At 36.1% G+C, this 18,220-nt stretch overlaps 1 protein-coding gene across 1 annotated transcript in view; it reads right to left on the reverse strand.

The window, feature by feature from the left end:
* Nucleotides 1-18,220, reverse strand: part of LOC150110692 (uncharacterized) — a 464,373-nt gene that overhangs the window by 389,554 nt on the left and 56,599 nt on the right. Inside the window, exon 3 of the mRNA XM_090405298.1 lies at nucleotides 15,542-15,646. Within this exon, the coding sequence (XP_090261424.1) occupies nucleotides 15,542-15,646 (105 nt within the window). The remainder of the gene's footprint in view (nucleotides 1-15,541; nucleotides 15,647-18,220) is intronic.

Below are 18,220 nucleotides of genomic sequence, written 5' to 3' on the forward strand. Positions count from 1 at the left end.
TTAATCATACAATGAACACCCACATTTGGAAGTTTATATACCTCTATCATATCATCCCTCTTTCTCCTATTTACTAGGGTCTACAGTCCACATTCTCAATCTGTCCTCATAATCAATATCCCATAATCCCAATATAATGTTTGTTATTCTTCTTTGCACCATTTCCAGAGATTTTTTTTTTTTATCCCCTCTGAATGCAGGCAACTAAATCTGCTCACTTACTGACATAGCCATTATAATTAGCCCACTGTTCCAGCTTATTCAAACCATTCTGTAAGTGCTGTATATCAATAGCATCTCTGATTGACCTGCCTATCTTTTCATCATCAGCAAACAATTGAACATCTTCTGTCAGATTGGCTGGCTGGTTTACTGGTACAAGGACAGCAAAGGTCATACTGTACCATAGCAAAGGTTACAGCATACACAAAATGTTAATAGTCAGAGATAAATTAGTAAATATGTATGTATAAAAATTAAGCAATGCAGTTTCCTGTCAGATCCTTCCCAATATGGTCCAAGAACCTTAAATCTGGTATATTCACACTATCATATACAACTTTCTGGTAGCTGTCCATCAACTAATCCAAGTTGATAGACAGCTACCAGCTACAATGGGATTGGAATATAAACTCTTGACTTGGATAAGCTGTCCACTTATCCAAGTCAAGAGTTTATATTCCAATCCCATATTCTCCAGTTTATGCAACAGCCTTTAATGTGGTATTTATCAAATGCCTTAGAAAAGTCAAACAGTATCATAAGTGTATCTATTCCCTTATTTAACTCAGCTGCAACAATGTTATAAAATATGAGAAAATTGCTAAAACAAGACTTCCCTTCCATGTTGTTCTTTGCAAAGTATAACTTGTCTGTCAACCCATCTCTCTATGTGGTTTCTTGCTAACTTCTCGAAAATCTTCACCACTCCAGAGATTTTGTCATGAGACAACAATTAGACACAGTTTTTGTCCCACCCATGCAATGGATCCATCACACATTCTATCCATTCCTGTGATATCTTTACTCTTATATAAATACATTTACCTTTACACAAATGTGTCTAAGGCCTAGCCAATTTGACTGAACATTGCTTTATCATACACTGACATTCCATCTGTCCCAATTCCTGAAGTCTTATGCGGGTTATGCAACAAGTCTTTAACCCAGCACCTGTATCTCTTCATCTAATATAGTAGCAGCACTGTGCACCCTGTTACATACACCTGATTGAAAGATCTTAGCAAAGTGAGCATTCATTCTTTGAACAATCTCATCAGCTTCTAACACAAGGATACCACTTGAATCCAGTAAAGCTATTCTTCGGTATTCATCCTTTCATACTTACAGCAGAATGATAAAATTCCTTCGGATTGTTTCTGGCCTGCATAGCCAATTTCTTTTTCTACTCTAATTTAGCTTTCTGCAGAATAACATTTCTGGCCCATGCTTTATATTTCATAACTCCTATCAATGTTATACAAAATTCCTTCCACCATCCAGATCTCTTGCTTAATAATTTGTGCATCCATTTCACTCCAACCCAATATGTTCTTCACACTCTACAGACACATTTGTACCTCATTCATGCACCTTTTCAAAGCTTCCAATGCATTGCTGATAACTTTCCCATTCAGTAACTGATATCATAGAACAAGATAAGTGTTCTTCTTAGTTGGTTGTAATTTCCAGCTTTGTAGTTCAGCAAGTAACCTGTCCTAATTGGAACATCCATACAGTTAGCTATCTCCCAGGACAAGAATGGCATTGATCACTGTCATCGAGTGGTGATAAAATAGTCACAGTCTTGACTGAGACTCCCCTTATGATGCTATGACCAAATCTAACACTCTTTTACCTTGAGCTCCTTCTTTCACATGCTGCTTGAAGAAGTTGTCTCACAAGAGCTCAATAAATTCTCCTTCATTCTTATGAGATTTCTCTTCTACACAATGAATGTTTGGATAATTTAAGTAACCTATAATAATTACTTTTTAGTATCCATAAGGGTAATGAACTGCCTAATCTGTAGCAACACCACCACATAATTCATCCTTTACTTCACACCAGATAGTTCACTGCTACACAACATGAAACAATAGCACTATTATTGCTTTTATGCATTTCTATCTTACATGGTCTCAAATCATCAGATATCATTAGTAATACTCAACCCCAATCCTCTCCTATCTGTTTTGTCCCTTCTAAAAATGCTATATATCCTCTAAACTTGATCCCAGTAAAAAAATCTGACTCTGCTAGCAAGATTTCACTGTCAACAATCTAAGGATACAACATGTTCACCAAACAACAAACTCAACCCCTTTTGTTTCTGATGCTCCTGACATTTGTGTATAGATATAACAAATTACCACCTGGCTTTTTCTTATAAATCTGGTCTGTTGGGTCCAATTAGACAACTTTCTCTTTTCTCTCCTCAGATAGACAAAATCGAATCCAAATTGTACATTTCCATTCCTTCGTCAGATACATAATCATGTTTAATTACATTCATATTATTATTATGTTTGCATACTATAGCTGAACTTACATGCACATATTTTCATACCTCCCATGATGATCAACTTTTCCAGTCTCTGCATCAGGTCTCACCCCAATAATTAACTTCTCCAAATCCATTCAAGTGCAGGTCATCTCTCTTAAACATCAAAGTTATCAAGTTAACCTTGACTTGATTGAGGGGGGGAAAAAAAATAAAATAAAAAAATACTTAAAAGGAACCTTATGGATCTCCCTCCTTTTGAGTATACAGCTGGGGGAGAGTGTAACTCAGACTTGAAAGTCAGTTGGATAAAAAAAAAAAGTTCTTGATAAAAAGAGATTTACTTGGATACCAAACTCTGTAGGTCATAGATCTTTCAATATTCCAAATCTCTAAGCAGTGTCATGTTTTTTTCCATATCAATAAACTAATACTAAATGCTCACATTTTGAATGGATGCTTCCAGTTGGACTGATGATCAGTTGTTGAATGACATTTGCAAAGCCAGATTTTGTTCTGGGAAAAAAAAAGTTTGTTGCTCTCCAGAAACCATAAAAAGAGAAGGATTAACCATTTTATTGCCAGCATCTTGCACAGGCAGCTAGTCAGAGCAATTAAGTTATAGTTTGTTGGGGATTCTGGATACTTCCCTACCTTAGGAAAGGAAACAATAATAGCTTTTTGCCAGTTATCTGGAAACCCATTCTCACAAAAAAATTCTGTTGAGCAGCTGCAGTAATTGATTTGTGGTAGTTGGTGACAGATGTTTGATGATTTCGTAATGGATATTATCTGGTTCAGAGTTTGGTGGCATTTAAGCAAATGCATCTTTCATTTCTTCATTTGTGAGCAGCCTGTTGTATTCTTCAGTACAGCTCAGAGAAAACAGAATTTGTTTTTTTCTGCTTTGCATTTTTGGGACAGGATTTGGGAGAGGAAAAGATACTGCTGGTGTTTTAGCAAAAATTTTCCCAAGAGTGTTAATAATTACCATTGTGTTGGCAACTCCATTAAGTTCATGGTTGGAGCACTGATGGGTGATGTATCTACCATTCATTTTTCTGGATTTTGTTGCCAAACTTCTTTGCTGTTTGTTACTCATTATGGTAGATATGTATTGGATCCAGAACTCCTTTTGGCTCGACGATGTGTGTTTTGCTCAGGCTTGAGCATGCTTGAAAGTAACACGGCTTGTTGTTGTGGGGTATAATCTGAAAATACTCTATGCTGCTTTGAAGCCTCCCTCGTTGCTGTGCAATTGTAAGTGTCTACCGTTGCTTACTGAAATGTGGAAACCAACTAGATCTTTTAGGGATTACAGTTGTCAGAGCTTGTGTAACACACTGTCACGTGGTTCACTGCATCACTGATACAAGATAATGATGACTGTCGCAGAATCCAAATCTGCTAAAGTATAAAAGATGAGCCAGTCAACTTGCTTCATTTTCCATCATGATATATGAGTATTACATGGTTGCCCATGTTAAAAAGGTAGATGTCATGGGAAAGTGACTTCTCCCAAATAAATTCTCATCAGTTTTACATTTAAAGTATGGTAAAAGAGAAGGTGAGCAGACTGTTAAGTCGATAGTTGTGAATGTGTAGGTAGGCATATGGAAGGTGTTAGAGGGAGATGTTGAGCACACTAAACAACCCTTCCTCTGATGTTTGTGTGGACAGTTGTCCACAGAATGGTATATTCATTTAAATCCTCCATTAAAAGTAAAGGGGATGGCAACTGCAATATGAGATCAAGGATATCTACAGCAGGAGGTAAGTAGATGCAATATACTGTTATAAGAGAGCCAACTGAGAGTCAGATGGCAACTACCTCTACATTTACATTAAGTGTGATTTGCTGGATGGGGAGTATAGTTGCCCATAAGGATGGCAACTTCTCCAGGAGAAGGTCTATCTTTATCTTGTCCTTACACAAATGATGGCTACATTTTGTAATGCCATCCCCTGCCTTCAAGTATGCTTCCTGCAGGCAAAAGCATATAGGTTTATACTTCTGTAAGAGAGCCTTAATGTCATCAATGTTTTGAAGAAATCCACAACAATTTCATCAGAGAAATGTCATTATTTCATTTTGATATCATCTGGCTTCTGTTTTTGTGAGGTGTTGTTTTCATTGGCCTTTAATTTTTTTTTTTTTTTTTTTTTTGGAGAATTGTGGACAACCAGTGTATATCGTTTTTTTTTTATTAGAAAAAAATATGTCATATTGTACTCCCTCTAGGGCAGTAGCTATACTAATTATTTTATCTTCTTGTGAGGGAACAGATGCATCCATGCTATCTATTAATGGGTCTGGAAGCATATTTTTGAATATCTGTGGCGTACGTTCAATTATTTTCTAATTAGTGGATGCTCATGTAGTGGGACCATTTTTAGCACATCCTCTGGAGTGAGCCCACATCAATTTCTCTCATTTATATATAATCTAGAGAGAAAGAAAAAAACAAATCATACTGTTCAAATGATGCAGTTATGAACATGAGATTGACCTACATGTTAGCATCCCTACTGATACTTTCTTTACAGGAGCTTCTTAGTGTAATGTGTTCCAATTTTTGTGGAATACTGCCTATTCACCTCCTGGTATGGGATGATATGCTCAGTTTTTATTTTTATATTTGGAGCTCCTTTTCACCCTCCTACCTTTGGCATGCTCGGGAGTATGATTGGTGATCTCTCTCGCAATTAGGGCATTTCAATGTTTTGCTCTTAAAGTCTTTATTCTAGTGATCTTTAAAATCACATCTGGCACAGCCATGACAAACAGTTTGAGAATAACCATATTTTTGACATTTAAAGCAGTGCAAAGGGTTTGGGATGTAGAGCCTAACTGGGCAGTGTAGATATCCAGCTTTCACAGATGTTGGAAATTTAAGTGTGTTAAAATTAAGAATGATATTCCTGGTGGAAACCAGGTGACTACCCTTATATATGAGTATTCATCTTATGGCTGTTACACTGACCTTTTATTTGGAGCAAATCTCTGTCTAGGACATCAAAGAGATCCACTCTCATATTACTCCTCAAGAATAGTTCAAAATTTTGTGAGGGATACTGTGATTGGTATTCTCTCCCAATGGATGTTGCATCAAGGAGATTTTCTGATTATGCATGCTGTTGTTTCTATAAGAATATTCCCTGAATGGAGTTTCTTCAATGATTTCAGGATCCTGCCAATCCTTCCAAACCATTCTGGACAAAGAAGAGAGAATTTCTTGAGTGGATGTTCTTTATTGCTAAATCTCAAACATAACTTAGCAATGTGGAGGGGGGGGGGGTAGTGGTGAGACCATGACTATACCTTCTTATAGGTAGAAATGATTTTGCTACATGAAATAACCAGAGCAAAGTACATGGGCAAAGAGGAGTATTATAACAAGCAGAAAGCTGCCTATTGGATAAGAACCATATCAGTGATTGGTACATTCATGAAAGGGAAGTTTCATCAACACCTGACTAATAAACCTTCCTTGTTAAGTGACATTCTTAATTTTGTTTTATGATAATACACACACACACACAGGAGGGAGAAATGACCTAACAACTCAGAGTAGTTACACTAGTTTCTGGACCAAGTGATAAGTAGTGCTGCCGATTCCTTCCACTATCAGCAATAGTGGCATGTTATAATTGTGTATTTCCAAAATAACAAATTTTAGAGGCATAGGCATAATGTGATAACAATTTTTAATGGTCTCCTTCAGACAAGGAGAGTGTAAGTACTGACTTAATTTTTTTTTTTTTAGTAGATTCTGTTGGATTGTAGTTGACAATCGGTATGGGCTGTTGTCAGATAACAGATAAGTTTTTTTTTTTTTTTACAAGTAAGCTGTTCAGTCAAGAATGATAGTAGCATTATGGACATGCACCTTGAGATTGGGAAAGACCTCCATTTGATTATCATCATAAATCTAGGCCTTTATATAGGGCTTTTTTCAAATGAAAATGAGTTTGCCAGTCTCATGTGGAGGTAACAGTTTTCCCCCCCCCTACAAAACAGCCCAACCACAAGAACAATTACCAGATAAAAAATATTGTGTAATATGTAGCTGATGACAAAGTATAGAGAGTGAAATGCATAGCATAGATAATGGATCATGCAGCATTGTATAGTGTAGAATGGGACTCCATGGAGGTGTTACTTAGTAACAACATAGGTGACAGACAAAAATGACAAATCAGGAAACATGGAAAGCCATGGCTGAAGTTTGGAAAAACAATAAACTAGAACATACTCAAAATTGAAATTGTAAGGGGGTGGGGGGGGTTCAAATTAGAAAATCTCGTCCATTTATTGAAAGAACTTTAAGTGAATCCTACTCACAAAGGGCTGTAAACCTATAGCAAATTAGTATTAATACAATGGGTAGCTAGATAATTCAGAAACCATACACGCACCTTTTTAAGCCACTTCAGGCATCCAATTAGTAGGATGGTGACATCACACTAGACAATGAGATTCATCTAACAATGTAGGACATTCACAAATATCCATAACCATGGCAGGATTCAAATAGCTTGTTAGTTGGATGGACTAACAGGCTAATCAAACTGCCAATTACGCAACATTTAAGAAAAGATGCATACATTTTAAATACCACCAAGCTCTTTAATTTAATATAGAAAACGGATACTAAAGAATTATTTATTATGATATACAATAAAAAATGAAAATACAATATAAAATTTTTTTTGAAAACTTTTGCATTACTCTTGCATCACAAACTGATCCTATACCTGACAAATTATATTACAGATACACCACCAATTTTCCAGAGCCTTGCTGGATTAATTGTTTTGCCAGACGAACAGAGGTTGTGTACTAATAAATCATCAGTACACCTCTGACCAACCTCTCCATGTAACTAAAGCATCATGGATGGGTATAATCTTAAATAGTAAATCTGAATTAAGTGAATAAATGAAATACTTGAGTATAAATTATCAGTATAAGTTTGTTAATATCAATGAAACAGGATTAATTAAAGAAGTTTTAAATGCAAAAAATGTGATTTAAATAATTTAATGTAATACATACAATAATACAGGTTTTATCAGTACAATACAGGACAGTATTGCTGTACTTACAAGAATGTATTAGTTTTCTGGGTTGAAACATATGGATTTGCTCCACCCATATGGTGTGTGGAGCAAAGTGTGTGGACAATCATAGCAGCAGAGTAACCACTGCATGGGATAGTGGAATTATTGAACAAGCACTTTATCAGTATATATTATACTGGCGTAAATGATACAATGCAATATATAGAAGAAAGGTAAGTATTAGGAGAATTGGAAATGAAGAATCAGAGGTGTATCAGGTGTTGATTGGATTAGATGTTAATAAGGCTGTAGGAATGGACGACATATCACCATGTATCCTTAAGGAACGTGCACTAGAGTTAATGTGCACTAGAGTTGGTTATGCCCTTGACCTAGTTGTTAATGAAAGTCTTGCAGGGAGTAGGGTTCCTAAGGAGTGGAAAGAAGGCAAAATAGTACCACTCCATAAGCATGGTTCTAGGACAAAAAGTTCCCAATTATAGAACAGTCTGTGGCTATAACTGCAGTTTTAGTCAAGGTGTTGGAGAGATTGGTTAGGAATAGAATACACGATTGGGTTGTTGGACATTGCATTCTTTATTATGGTCAGCATAGATTTGTAATGGTTAGGTCTGTTTTAGCAATTTACTTGCATTTTATGATATGGTAATGAGTGTGTTAGATAAAGGAGAGTCATATAAAGTGATGCAAAGTCCAAGAATATCACTTTAACAAGCTGAAGAGGATAGGAATAGATAGTATGTTGGTTAGATGGAATGAAGATTGGCTCTCTGAGTGATGGATACCAGTAAGTTGTGTATGATGGATCAGAGTCTCAAAAAAGGAGACTAACCAGTGCCATGCCCCAGGGTTTTGTTCTTGGGTCCCTGCTGTTTAACCTGTTTGTAAATGATATATCATGTGGACTGACTGGGTATCTTCAGCTGTTTGCTGATAATGCAAAGTTGAGGAGAATTATAAGTAGCACTGCTGATGTTAATTCCCTTCAGGAAGATTTGAATACTTTTGAATTGGACAAAGGAGTGGAGTTGCAGTTTTAACATTAATAAGTGCAAGGTGTTCCTTTTTTGGAGTACAGAAATTAAGGCTGTGTACTATGCTGATGGTGCTGTACTACAGGAAGTGGATGAGATTCAAGATTTGGGAGTGATGGTTGATCAGTAGACTGAAGTTTAGAGGGTATATTGCAAATGTTGCAAAGACTGCACATTGTAATGCTCAGATTTGATCACAAGAGGTGATATGATATGATAGTGATGTTTAAGTTAGTGATAGGATTTTACTGAATTAATCCAGAGAAGATTATAAAAAAGAGTAGAAGGCAAGAGGAGAAGAACCAGTGTCCATCCCTGGAAGTTATGTAAGAGTGTAATGAAGAGGGGGGGGGGAGTAAATTTTTACATGGAGAATTGTCAGTGAATGGAACACATTACCAGAATATGTTGTTAATTCAAGAAGTGTTAAGGATTTTAAGATTTTGCCCCGGTATGTTAAATGTTGTCGGCTGAATGAAACTCCCAACTCTGTGCAGAATGTAATAATATAAATGATGATAATATATACTGGCCTAGTGAACTAGTTATGTGTCACGGGAATTTCAAATGCACTTTCATAATTCTGTCTATACTGGAGGAAGTGCCAGATCAATCTGTTGCCAGAAAATAAATGGTGTACCTGTCGATCCTAATTATATTTAATCATGATAAAAAAAAAGGCTAGTTATATATAGAGCAGCTGACTTCACATCAAGCTGCATTTATTCCATAATACACGTTTCCTTCTCAGGTGCTCATAATTTATAATATGGTGAGAGTTACTACTCAGAATGGTTTCAACCTTTACTGAGATGGATAACTTGCTCAAAACCAACCAGTGTTCAAAAACTACTAGTTTTTGACCAGTGCTCTCTGCTGCAGAGAGCACTGATCAAATCCTAGTTCACAGCAGTAAGCAGAACCTGCTCTACCCACAGAAAGCACCCTCTGGATAACCATTGAGTCAGAAGGAGGAATAGATGAAGAGATCTAACTCAATGGCAAAGTCATATTTCCACATATAAGTAGCAAATGGTATATCACTGTATTATTACAATAATTTAGACTGGAGATAATTTTTAACTTTTTTTTTCTTGTGAAAGTAAATTTTACTTGACAAGAAATTATACTCTAATAATAATAATAATAAGGTAATGCCTTTTACTCCCCTATATGAAGTAGGCAAGGGCTTTTGATTCCTATCTGGCTTTGGAGACTGAGTAGGCAGTTCAATCTCCACTAGCAGCCAATCAGAGATAGCTGGCACCAATGGCTATCTCTACTTATAAGTAGCAACTGATGAAGAGACAGGCAAACAAGTGCTGCAATCTCTTGGCTCCTAACCCTAACAGGATATGTAGTGTCTGAAATAATGTGGATTATATGGTCAATTTTGAGTTTACAGGACGAAATAGCCAGCCTGAATGGCCAAGTGATTGCATATCCACTCTCCAGCGAAAAGGCTGCGGGTTTGAATCCTACCATGGGCATGGATGTTTGCGATTGTCTGAAAATACTAGTGATGATGGGCAGTAGATGGCATTGCTGTAGATGGTGGTAGTTACAACTAAAGATTGTAATTGGTGGAGACAAAGAGTTGTAGAGTAGGTGCCCTCCCTCGATGAGAGTCTTTTGGACTCCCTGGAGGTGTTACATAATAATAAAAAGCTTGCCCATGCCAGAGATTGACTAATTTGGAAACCAGTGAAAGAAAGGCTTAGAAAAAGTTCCTCCAGTCAGCAACTAGACTTGAACTTAAGTCTATCTTCAGGCAGCCTAGTGCACGGGATGCAAGCACCACTTCCACTGAGCTACACAGGCCTAACATAAATTATATTTTATTATTATAAATTAAATTATATTTTATTATATTTCTTTATATTCTTTTTTAACCTGAACATGAACAAACAAAAAGGTGTGCTCAAAATATCTCGACTAGGCTCTACTTGTACAGACAGCAATTGACTTCGCATCATATCGTCCTTGTATCCCATAATACACACTCCCTTCTTGGGCATGTATAATGCAATATATTTTAGTGAAAGAGACTATCCATAATGCAATGGCATTATATATTCCCTAGAATGAAATATGCTGCATATTATGAGATACTATTGCAACTTGATATGAACTCACCTGTTCTTTGTACAAATATGTACAAATGTCAAGCAAACTTGCTTTTTCATGACTTATTTTTCACGGTATTAACAACACCACAAACACTTTTATCAACAAGGATGTTTTATTAACGCTAATATTTCGCTGATTTTCAACTCAGCATCATCAGAACACAACACACATGTAAACGCGACAGTGACTGAGTGAAATAATATAATTGCAAAAGACAAAAGATCTAAAGTCCTATTTTTGGCACCCTCTAACGAGAAAAAAAAAAAAAAAAGCAGCAGTTATCCAGGAGTTTTTCTTAGGATAACCGTCTCCCAAATTTTTGGCAAATTAATGCAACCATATTTGTTAAGGTTGGGAGAATTCTTCAAAGCCATTGCTGACTCAAAAAATAATCTTTCAGATCTATAACGACTCCTAAATAGCACATTCGTTTTCCTCCATCTAATCCTGTGTAAAGGAGTGTCCAAAGCGTGGTCTGCCAGTCCCGACTTGCCATAGTAATAGTAACGAATGCATCTTTCATGTTCTTCCAGGCAGATGTTCACTGATCTTCCTGTTTGCCCATAATAGGCCAAGTCACAGTCACATGGAACTTCATACACTCCTGGGTGTGCTAAAGGGTGAAGTTTATCCTTTGGCGAGTGGATCAGAGTTGCCAGCTTGACATGAGGCTTGAAGGTGGTGCGAAGGCCATGTTTCAACAATACTTTGGCTATCTTTTCCGATGTACCTCTGATATAGGGAATAGAAATGGTCATGTTGTATTCTTGTGTATTGGGGGGGGGGGGGGGGGGGGGCAGAGTAATGGGCCTATGTAGTATTTTTTCTATTTTGTAGGGATTGTAGCCGTTGGCTAAGAACGTATGGCGCAGGTACTGGAGTTCAGTGGTCAGAGCTGTATCGTTAGAACAAATGGCTCTGGCTCTGTGTGTAAGTGTTTTTAAAATGTCGTACTGTTGGACTGGATGATGATGTGATTGTTTATGTAGGTATCTTCCTGTGTGTGTAGGCTTCCTGTAAATAGAAAAAGATAGTGATCCATCTGAAAGGCAGGTGACTAATGTGTCAAGAAATGGTAAACAGTTATTTGATTCTTTTTCTACTGTGAAGTGAATTTTGGGGTGTTGGCTGTTTAGGTAGGTGACAAAAGCATCCAAAGTGGGGCCAGATGGCAAACACATTATCTACATAGCGCAACCACACTAGTGGCTTGTATGTAGCTGTGGTAAGTACTTTGTTTTCAAAGTGTTCCATGTAAAAATTTGCTAATGGGGGGAGAGGGGGGAACCCATAGCAGTACCATTAATCTGTTTGTAGAATTCCCCCCCCCCCATGTAAAGTAACCTGCATTCATGGTAAATTGAAATAATTCAAAAATATCTGGGGGAAATTTAGACTTGATTAAATCAAGAGTATCTATAAGTGGTACATTGGTAAATAGGGAGGTGACATCGAAACTAACCATTATGTCTGAATTTTTTAGGATTAGATTTTTAACCAGTGTTTTGAAATGGATTGAATTTTTTACAAAAGTAGAGGAGTTGCCAGTAAGAGGGGCAAGCGACTTAGCTAAATGCCGGGCCAGTTTATATGTGGGACTATCTATGCTATCAACTATGGGGCATAGGGGAACATTAGTTTTGTGGATTTTTGGTAATCTATAAATACGGGGTGTTTTAACATGAATTGGTTTTATTTTCCTGATGATTTCTTTGGGCCATGATGTCACTTTTTTTTTAAGTAATTTTTGGACTTTTTTCTTTTGCGACATTGTAGGGTCTCGATGTATAATTTGATACGTGGAACTGTCACATATGAGATCTTGCATTTTTTTGTTATACTCTTCTTTATTCATGATAACTGTTGCATTTCCTTTATCGGCTATGGGTTTACCCCTCTCCCCCCCGTTAGCAAATTTTTACATGGAACACTTTGAAAACAAAGTACTTACCACAGCTACATACAAGCCACTAGTGTGGTTGCGCTATGTAGATGATGTGTTTGCCATCTGGCCCCATGGACAAGACACTTTGTTAAGGTTAGGAGTCGTTATAGATCTGAAAGATTATTTTTTGAGTCAGCAATGGCTTTGAAGAATTCTCCCAACCTTAACAAATATGGTTGCATTAATTTGCCAAAAATTTGGGAGACAGTTATCCTAAGAAAAACTCCTGGATAACTGCTGCTTTTTTTTTTTTTTTTTTTTCGTTAGAGGGCGCCAAAAATAGGACTTTAGATCTTTTGTCTTTTGCAATTATACTGTTTCACTCACTCACTGTCGCGTTTACATGTGTGTTGTGCTCTGATGATGCTGAGTTGAAAATCAGCGAAATATTAGCGTTAATAAAACATCCTTGTTGATAAAAGTGTTTGTGGTGTTGTTAATACCGTGAAAAATAAGTCATGAATAACCATCAACGCCTAAGCTTATCTGTTAGATTAATGAAACTTGCTTTTTTTTTGTTTTTGAAGCATAGGCAAAATAAAGAAGAAAACAAGAATATCAGTTCTTGTGAAGCATAATTTATTTTATTCAACAAAGAAAATTTTCTATAATTAGATGCACATATTCATGACCAACCAATATTACATTGCTCAATCTGTTTCTTGCACTAATGAATTACAATGAGATTGAAGATAAAGATTCTTCACTGAACGTACTATCATTCATAACTGAAAATGAACTAAATATCAAAATAATAAATTTTAAAAAAAGTAATACAAATAACCAAATGTGTTAAAAGATAATACAATAAATACAGCAATTAGGAATTAGTGGATTTTTTTTGCAGTAAAGCTCTGTAGCCATAAAGAAGCATCCAAACCACTTTTTATTCCTGGTAGGAAAGTTTTTTTTTAAAGTAGGATAACAAATACAGCTTCATTCTGTTAACATTTATTTATTATAACACTTTCATACATATTTCACATGAAATAATGTATACTAATGTTACTTTATCAATTTCTTTAAAAAGTACAACACTTCAGTTTTGAAGCGCTCATCTGATTTAATACCAAGTTTCCATACAAGTATGCACATGTACAGTTTATAAAGTCTGCTTGACTTTATAATGACCTTATTAAAACACTTAAGGAATTGAACAATGTAGTTAAGGATATAAATTAAATTAAATTTTAATAAATATTTTCCGATATTTCGGCAACGTCACATTGCCATCTTCTAAAGGAACTTACAAAAAAAAGTTACGTGCACGTAGGCACTACAACACAGACACTGGGAATGAAGAGATGAAGCTATTATTCTCCTAAAAGTCCTGATGGTGCCCTCTAGTGGGCTAAGTAGGTGTTCTTGGCCGTTGGGCTGAAGGTTTGCTGATGTAGGCCTCCCAAATTTGGGGCAGTCGCATACAACCAAATTTGTTGAGGTTTGGAGAATTTCTTAGGGTTGAGGCTGATTCCATAAAGAGTCTTTCAAATTTGTATTTGCTATGGTGTATCACTGTAGCTTTCTTTCACCGTATTCTGTGGCGTGTATCCAGAGCATGGTCCGCAAGCCCAGAATGACTGTATTTGTGAAAATGGATGTAGTCCTTGTGTTCCGAAATTCTGATATTCGCTGTCCTGCCTGTTTGGCCAAAGTAAGACAGTTTACAACTGCAAGGGACCTGGTAAACACCAGGTAGGTCTAGGGGAAGTGGTTGGTCTTTAGTGGAGCGGATAAGGGATGCCAATTTTTTGTAAGGTTTGTAACAGGAGGTCAGATCATGTTTTTTTAAGATTTTGGTAATCTTTTCCGAGGTGCCTCGGATGTAGGGAATGGTGATGGATTTAGAGTAATCCTTGTTGTTGGGGGGGGGGGGGATCTGTGGTTTGTAGGTTCTAATATTTTTTGGATTTTTTTTTTGGGGGGGGGGGGGGGGTAGCCATTGGCTGAGAAAGTGTTGAGGATGTGATTCAGTTCAGTGTTTAGGGCCAAGTCGTTTGAACAGATTAGTTTAGCCCTGTTGTATAGTGTTTTCACTACTCCATATTGTTGTGAGGGGGGGGGGGATTGTTGGTGAATGTATCTGCCTGTATGGGTGGGTTTTTTGTAAATTGAGAAAACCAAGGTTCCATTAGGCTGGCAGGTGACTAGTGTGTCTAGGAAAGGGAGGCTGTTGTTTTCCTCTTTTTCTAGAGTGAATTTGATTCTGGGGTGTTGGTTGTTTAAGTGTGTTAAGAAGGAGAGAAGTGTTTCAGAGCCATGTGGCCAAATAGCGAATACATCATCAACGTAGCGAAGCCATATGGTTGGTTTTTGTGGGGCAGAGGCTAAGGCTTTTTCTTCAAAGGTCTCCATAAAGAAATTGGCCAAGGGTGGGGAGAGTGGTGAACCCATGGCTGTCCCCTCTATTTGTTTGTAGAATTTTTCCTGCCAAACAATTTATAATGACCAAATATAATCTAAACAATGAATACTATTTAGTATTATTTGTGTTGCTGAGTATAGTGTTTGTTTCAATCTGATAATTATATATATAAACTAATTAAGAAATTCCCAATTTCTTTATCAATTTCATTTCTTTGTTGCTAATTTTCTTTGTATGCTTGCTTCTCTTGAAGCTCAAAGCATGGGCCATATCAACACGACTACTATTATCCATCCTACATAACCATCATAAACCAAAAGTCTAGTGATCAATTATAAATGACCATCAGAAATTTATAATTACTGAATACCAATTTTTTTAGTTTAGAAATAAAAGATTAAGGTTTTTAATGACTTTTGCCAAGTTCATACAGATAATCAAAAATGCCATGGTAAAAATAAATATTTGAGGTCACTTACATGCCTTTTCTGGCTTCATTAAGGTCAATCTTGTTGGTGCTATTGCTGGAGGTAAGGGATGAAGTTTCCAATTTGGCTGCTTAGGAGTTATGCATTCTGATGAATCTATTAAAAATTCATAAATAGCAACCTGTTTGAATTAAATAGGGCAGAAGATTTTAAATAACCAATAATTTCAACAATAAAAACTATGACTTGAGGAACCAAAATTACTTTTTGTATCCATGTAGATATATTCTTCACAGCACAACAAAAAGATCAATATGAAGTGGATTGTATACAACATGATTCAGTTTTCTAATTGCTGTTCTTCCTCTTCATCCTTATAGTCCATAAAGGACTGTAGAGTAGATATTAGGAAATATCTCTACAGATATCTTCCAGTTTGCCTTCAGCTCCGTAAAAGCAACTGTCCAATTTTTTATATTGTCTATCCAGTTTATTCTGGGTCTACCTCTTTTTTTGAGTTCATGGAATAAGTCGTTTAAGAACTTGCATTGGTAGACCATTCCACTAATTGATATCAGTGGAACAGAAATCAAGATTACGGTAAGTGATGTTTCTTAAACTAAAGTGGATGTGCCATGTCCTTTCCTACTGTGCACACAGGTAAAGAAATAATGGACACGCATCATCTCTTTTTACAATACAAGCCATATTTTTATAATACAAGCCAGAAGCAAAAGTATTCAGTAATGGTAGACTGAGAATGCACATCCATTGAAAAATAATATAGTTAAATTATTTGTTCATCTGATTTGCTAGGTTAATGATATCAGTTGTGACATTGGAGCAGAGCTACTGCAACCAAGCAAGTTCCCAGGTGGCAGAGGGGAATGGCCATCAGAAATGGTGGTTGGCTGCGAATACCCAATAAACAGTCCCGGACCAAAGAGGGCATGTCTGGAGGCCCTAAAATGGCAGCCCCATCACCAGACTAGGCTGCAGATGGCTGGTAACCAGCCCGGCTGACAAATTCTTTTACTCAGAAATTTCAAGGGAATAAAAAATGGAGAGCCCAAATGAATAACGAAACAGAAGTGGAAAAAAGGACTATGAACTGGATACGGATCAGAACGATAAACGTAAGATGCATCAATCACAAGATCAAAGAAATTCAAAAAGCTCTAACAGAAATGAAAATAGAAATAGCAGTAATCTCAGAAACAAAGAAAAAATCAAAAGGCTCTACAGAACTTCAGGACTACAGTTTAATATACAGTGGAGTACCCAATTAAAAATGAACAGCTGCAGGTATAACCATCATGATCAGCAATAAATAGAAAGACAAAATGGAATCATATAACTGGATCTCTGAAAGAATAATAACAGCTAGACTTAAATAAGAAATTTCTTACAATCATAGGCGTATATGCATCCGAAGAAGGGAAAAATATCTGAAACAGAAGAATTCTATAAAAACCTCTAAAATGTAACTCGGAACATAAATAAACAAGATTACTTAATCATTCCAGGCAATTTCAATGCCACAATTGGATCAAATACATTTAAAGATTTAATAGGTAATCAAAGAGAAAACGCCATAAATAAAATGGAAGAGAACTCAGGGGATTTGTGGCCTATAATAGTTTAAAAATCATCAACAGCTTCTTTAAACATAAAGATATACATAAATATACATGGGAAGCAGAGGATGTAAAAGCATCATTGACTATATAATAGCAGTTAAAAACTAAAGAAGATGGCAAGAAATTGCAGAGTATACAGAGGATGCAATATTGACTCAGACCATTATTTATTAATCAGTACTATTAGGATCCCAAACCAGAGAAATAGAAACAATACAAGAACACAAAAACAAAAGCATGAGCAATTTAAGATAGAACTGTTACAGCTTTGATATAGTTCTCTGATAATATCAGAGAAGTATATCAAAGAAGACCTACAAATCATACAAAGAAAATAAATGAAGATACAGATATAGAAAATGAATGGCAAAACATGAAACAAATAGTAAAACAAGCAGCATATGAAGCCATAGGAACAAAATTGCGAAGAAAAAGGAAAGGACTCAGAACCTGCAACCCAGAAATAGAATCTTCAATAAGAAAGAAAAAAGAAATATAACGACAAAACCATAGGAAATGAAATAGAATATAAAAGAATCAGAACAATAACAAGAGAAACCAGGGAAATCAGAAGACAAGACTGGGAAAAATTTGTATCAAGATTAGAGCATGGCATAAATGGACTCAACTAAAGAGCCATAAAATCATTAAAAAAAATGAATCAAGAAACAAAGAATAATCTACTATCAGAAGGCCTCTCCACAAAAGAATGCACCAATCACTATACCCAGCTTCTAAACAATAATAATCAAATTGAAATAAAACAAGATCTAAAGAAAATATTGGAAAACTAAAAAACAGAAAAGCTACAGAAGAAGATGGAATAAATTCAGAACTATCCACATACAGCTCTAAACCAATCAATCACGATTAATTAAATTCCTAAACAGAATATGGGAAGTAATAAATTTCGTTTAATCCTTTATCCACGTGTGAGCAACAAAGTTTGTGCCGGAAAATATCTTCAGGACTCAATATGGTGTTGTACTACCTTACCCTGGTAAGGTAGGTGTTGTACTACCTTACTTGTAAGGCAGTACAACACTGGGCAACTTGTAGCAATTATATTCTTTTTTCTATAATTTGTTTG

The sequence above is a fragment of the Typopeltis vanoorti genome, chromosome 1, assembly GCF_054136105.1.
Source record: "Typopeltis vanoorti isolate ZY-2024b chromosome 1, IOZ_Tvanoo_1.0, whole genome shotgun sequence".
NCBI lineage: Eukaryota > Metazoa > Arthropoda > Arachnida > Uropygi > Thelyphonidae > Typopeltis > Typopeltis vanoorti.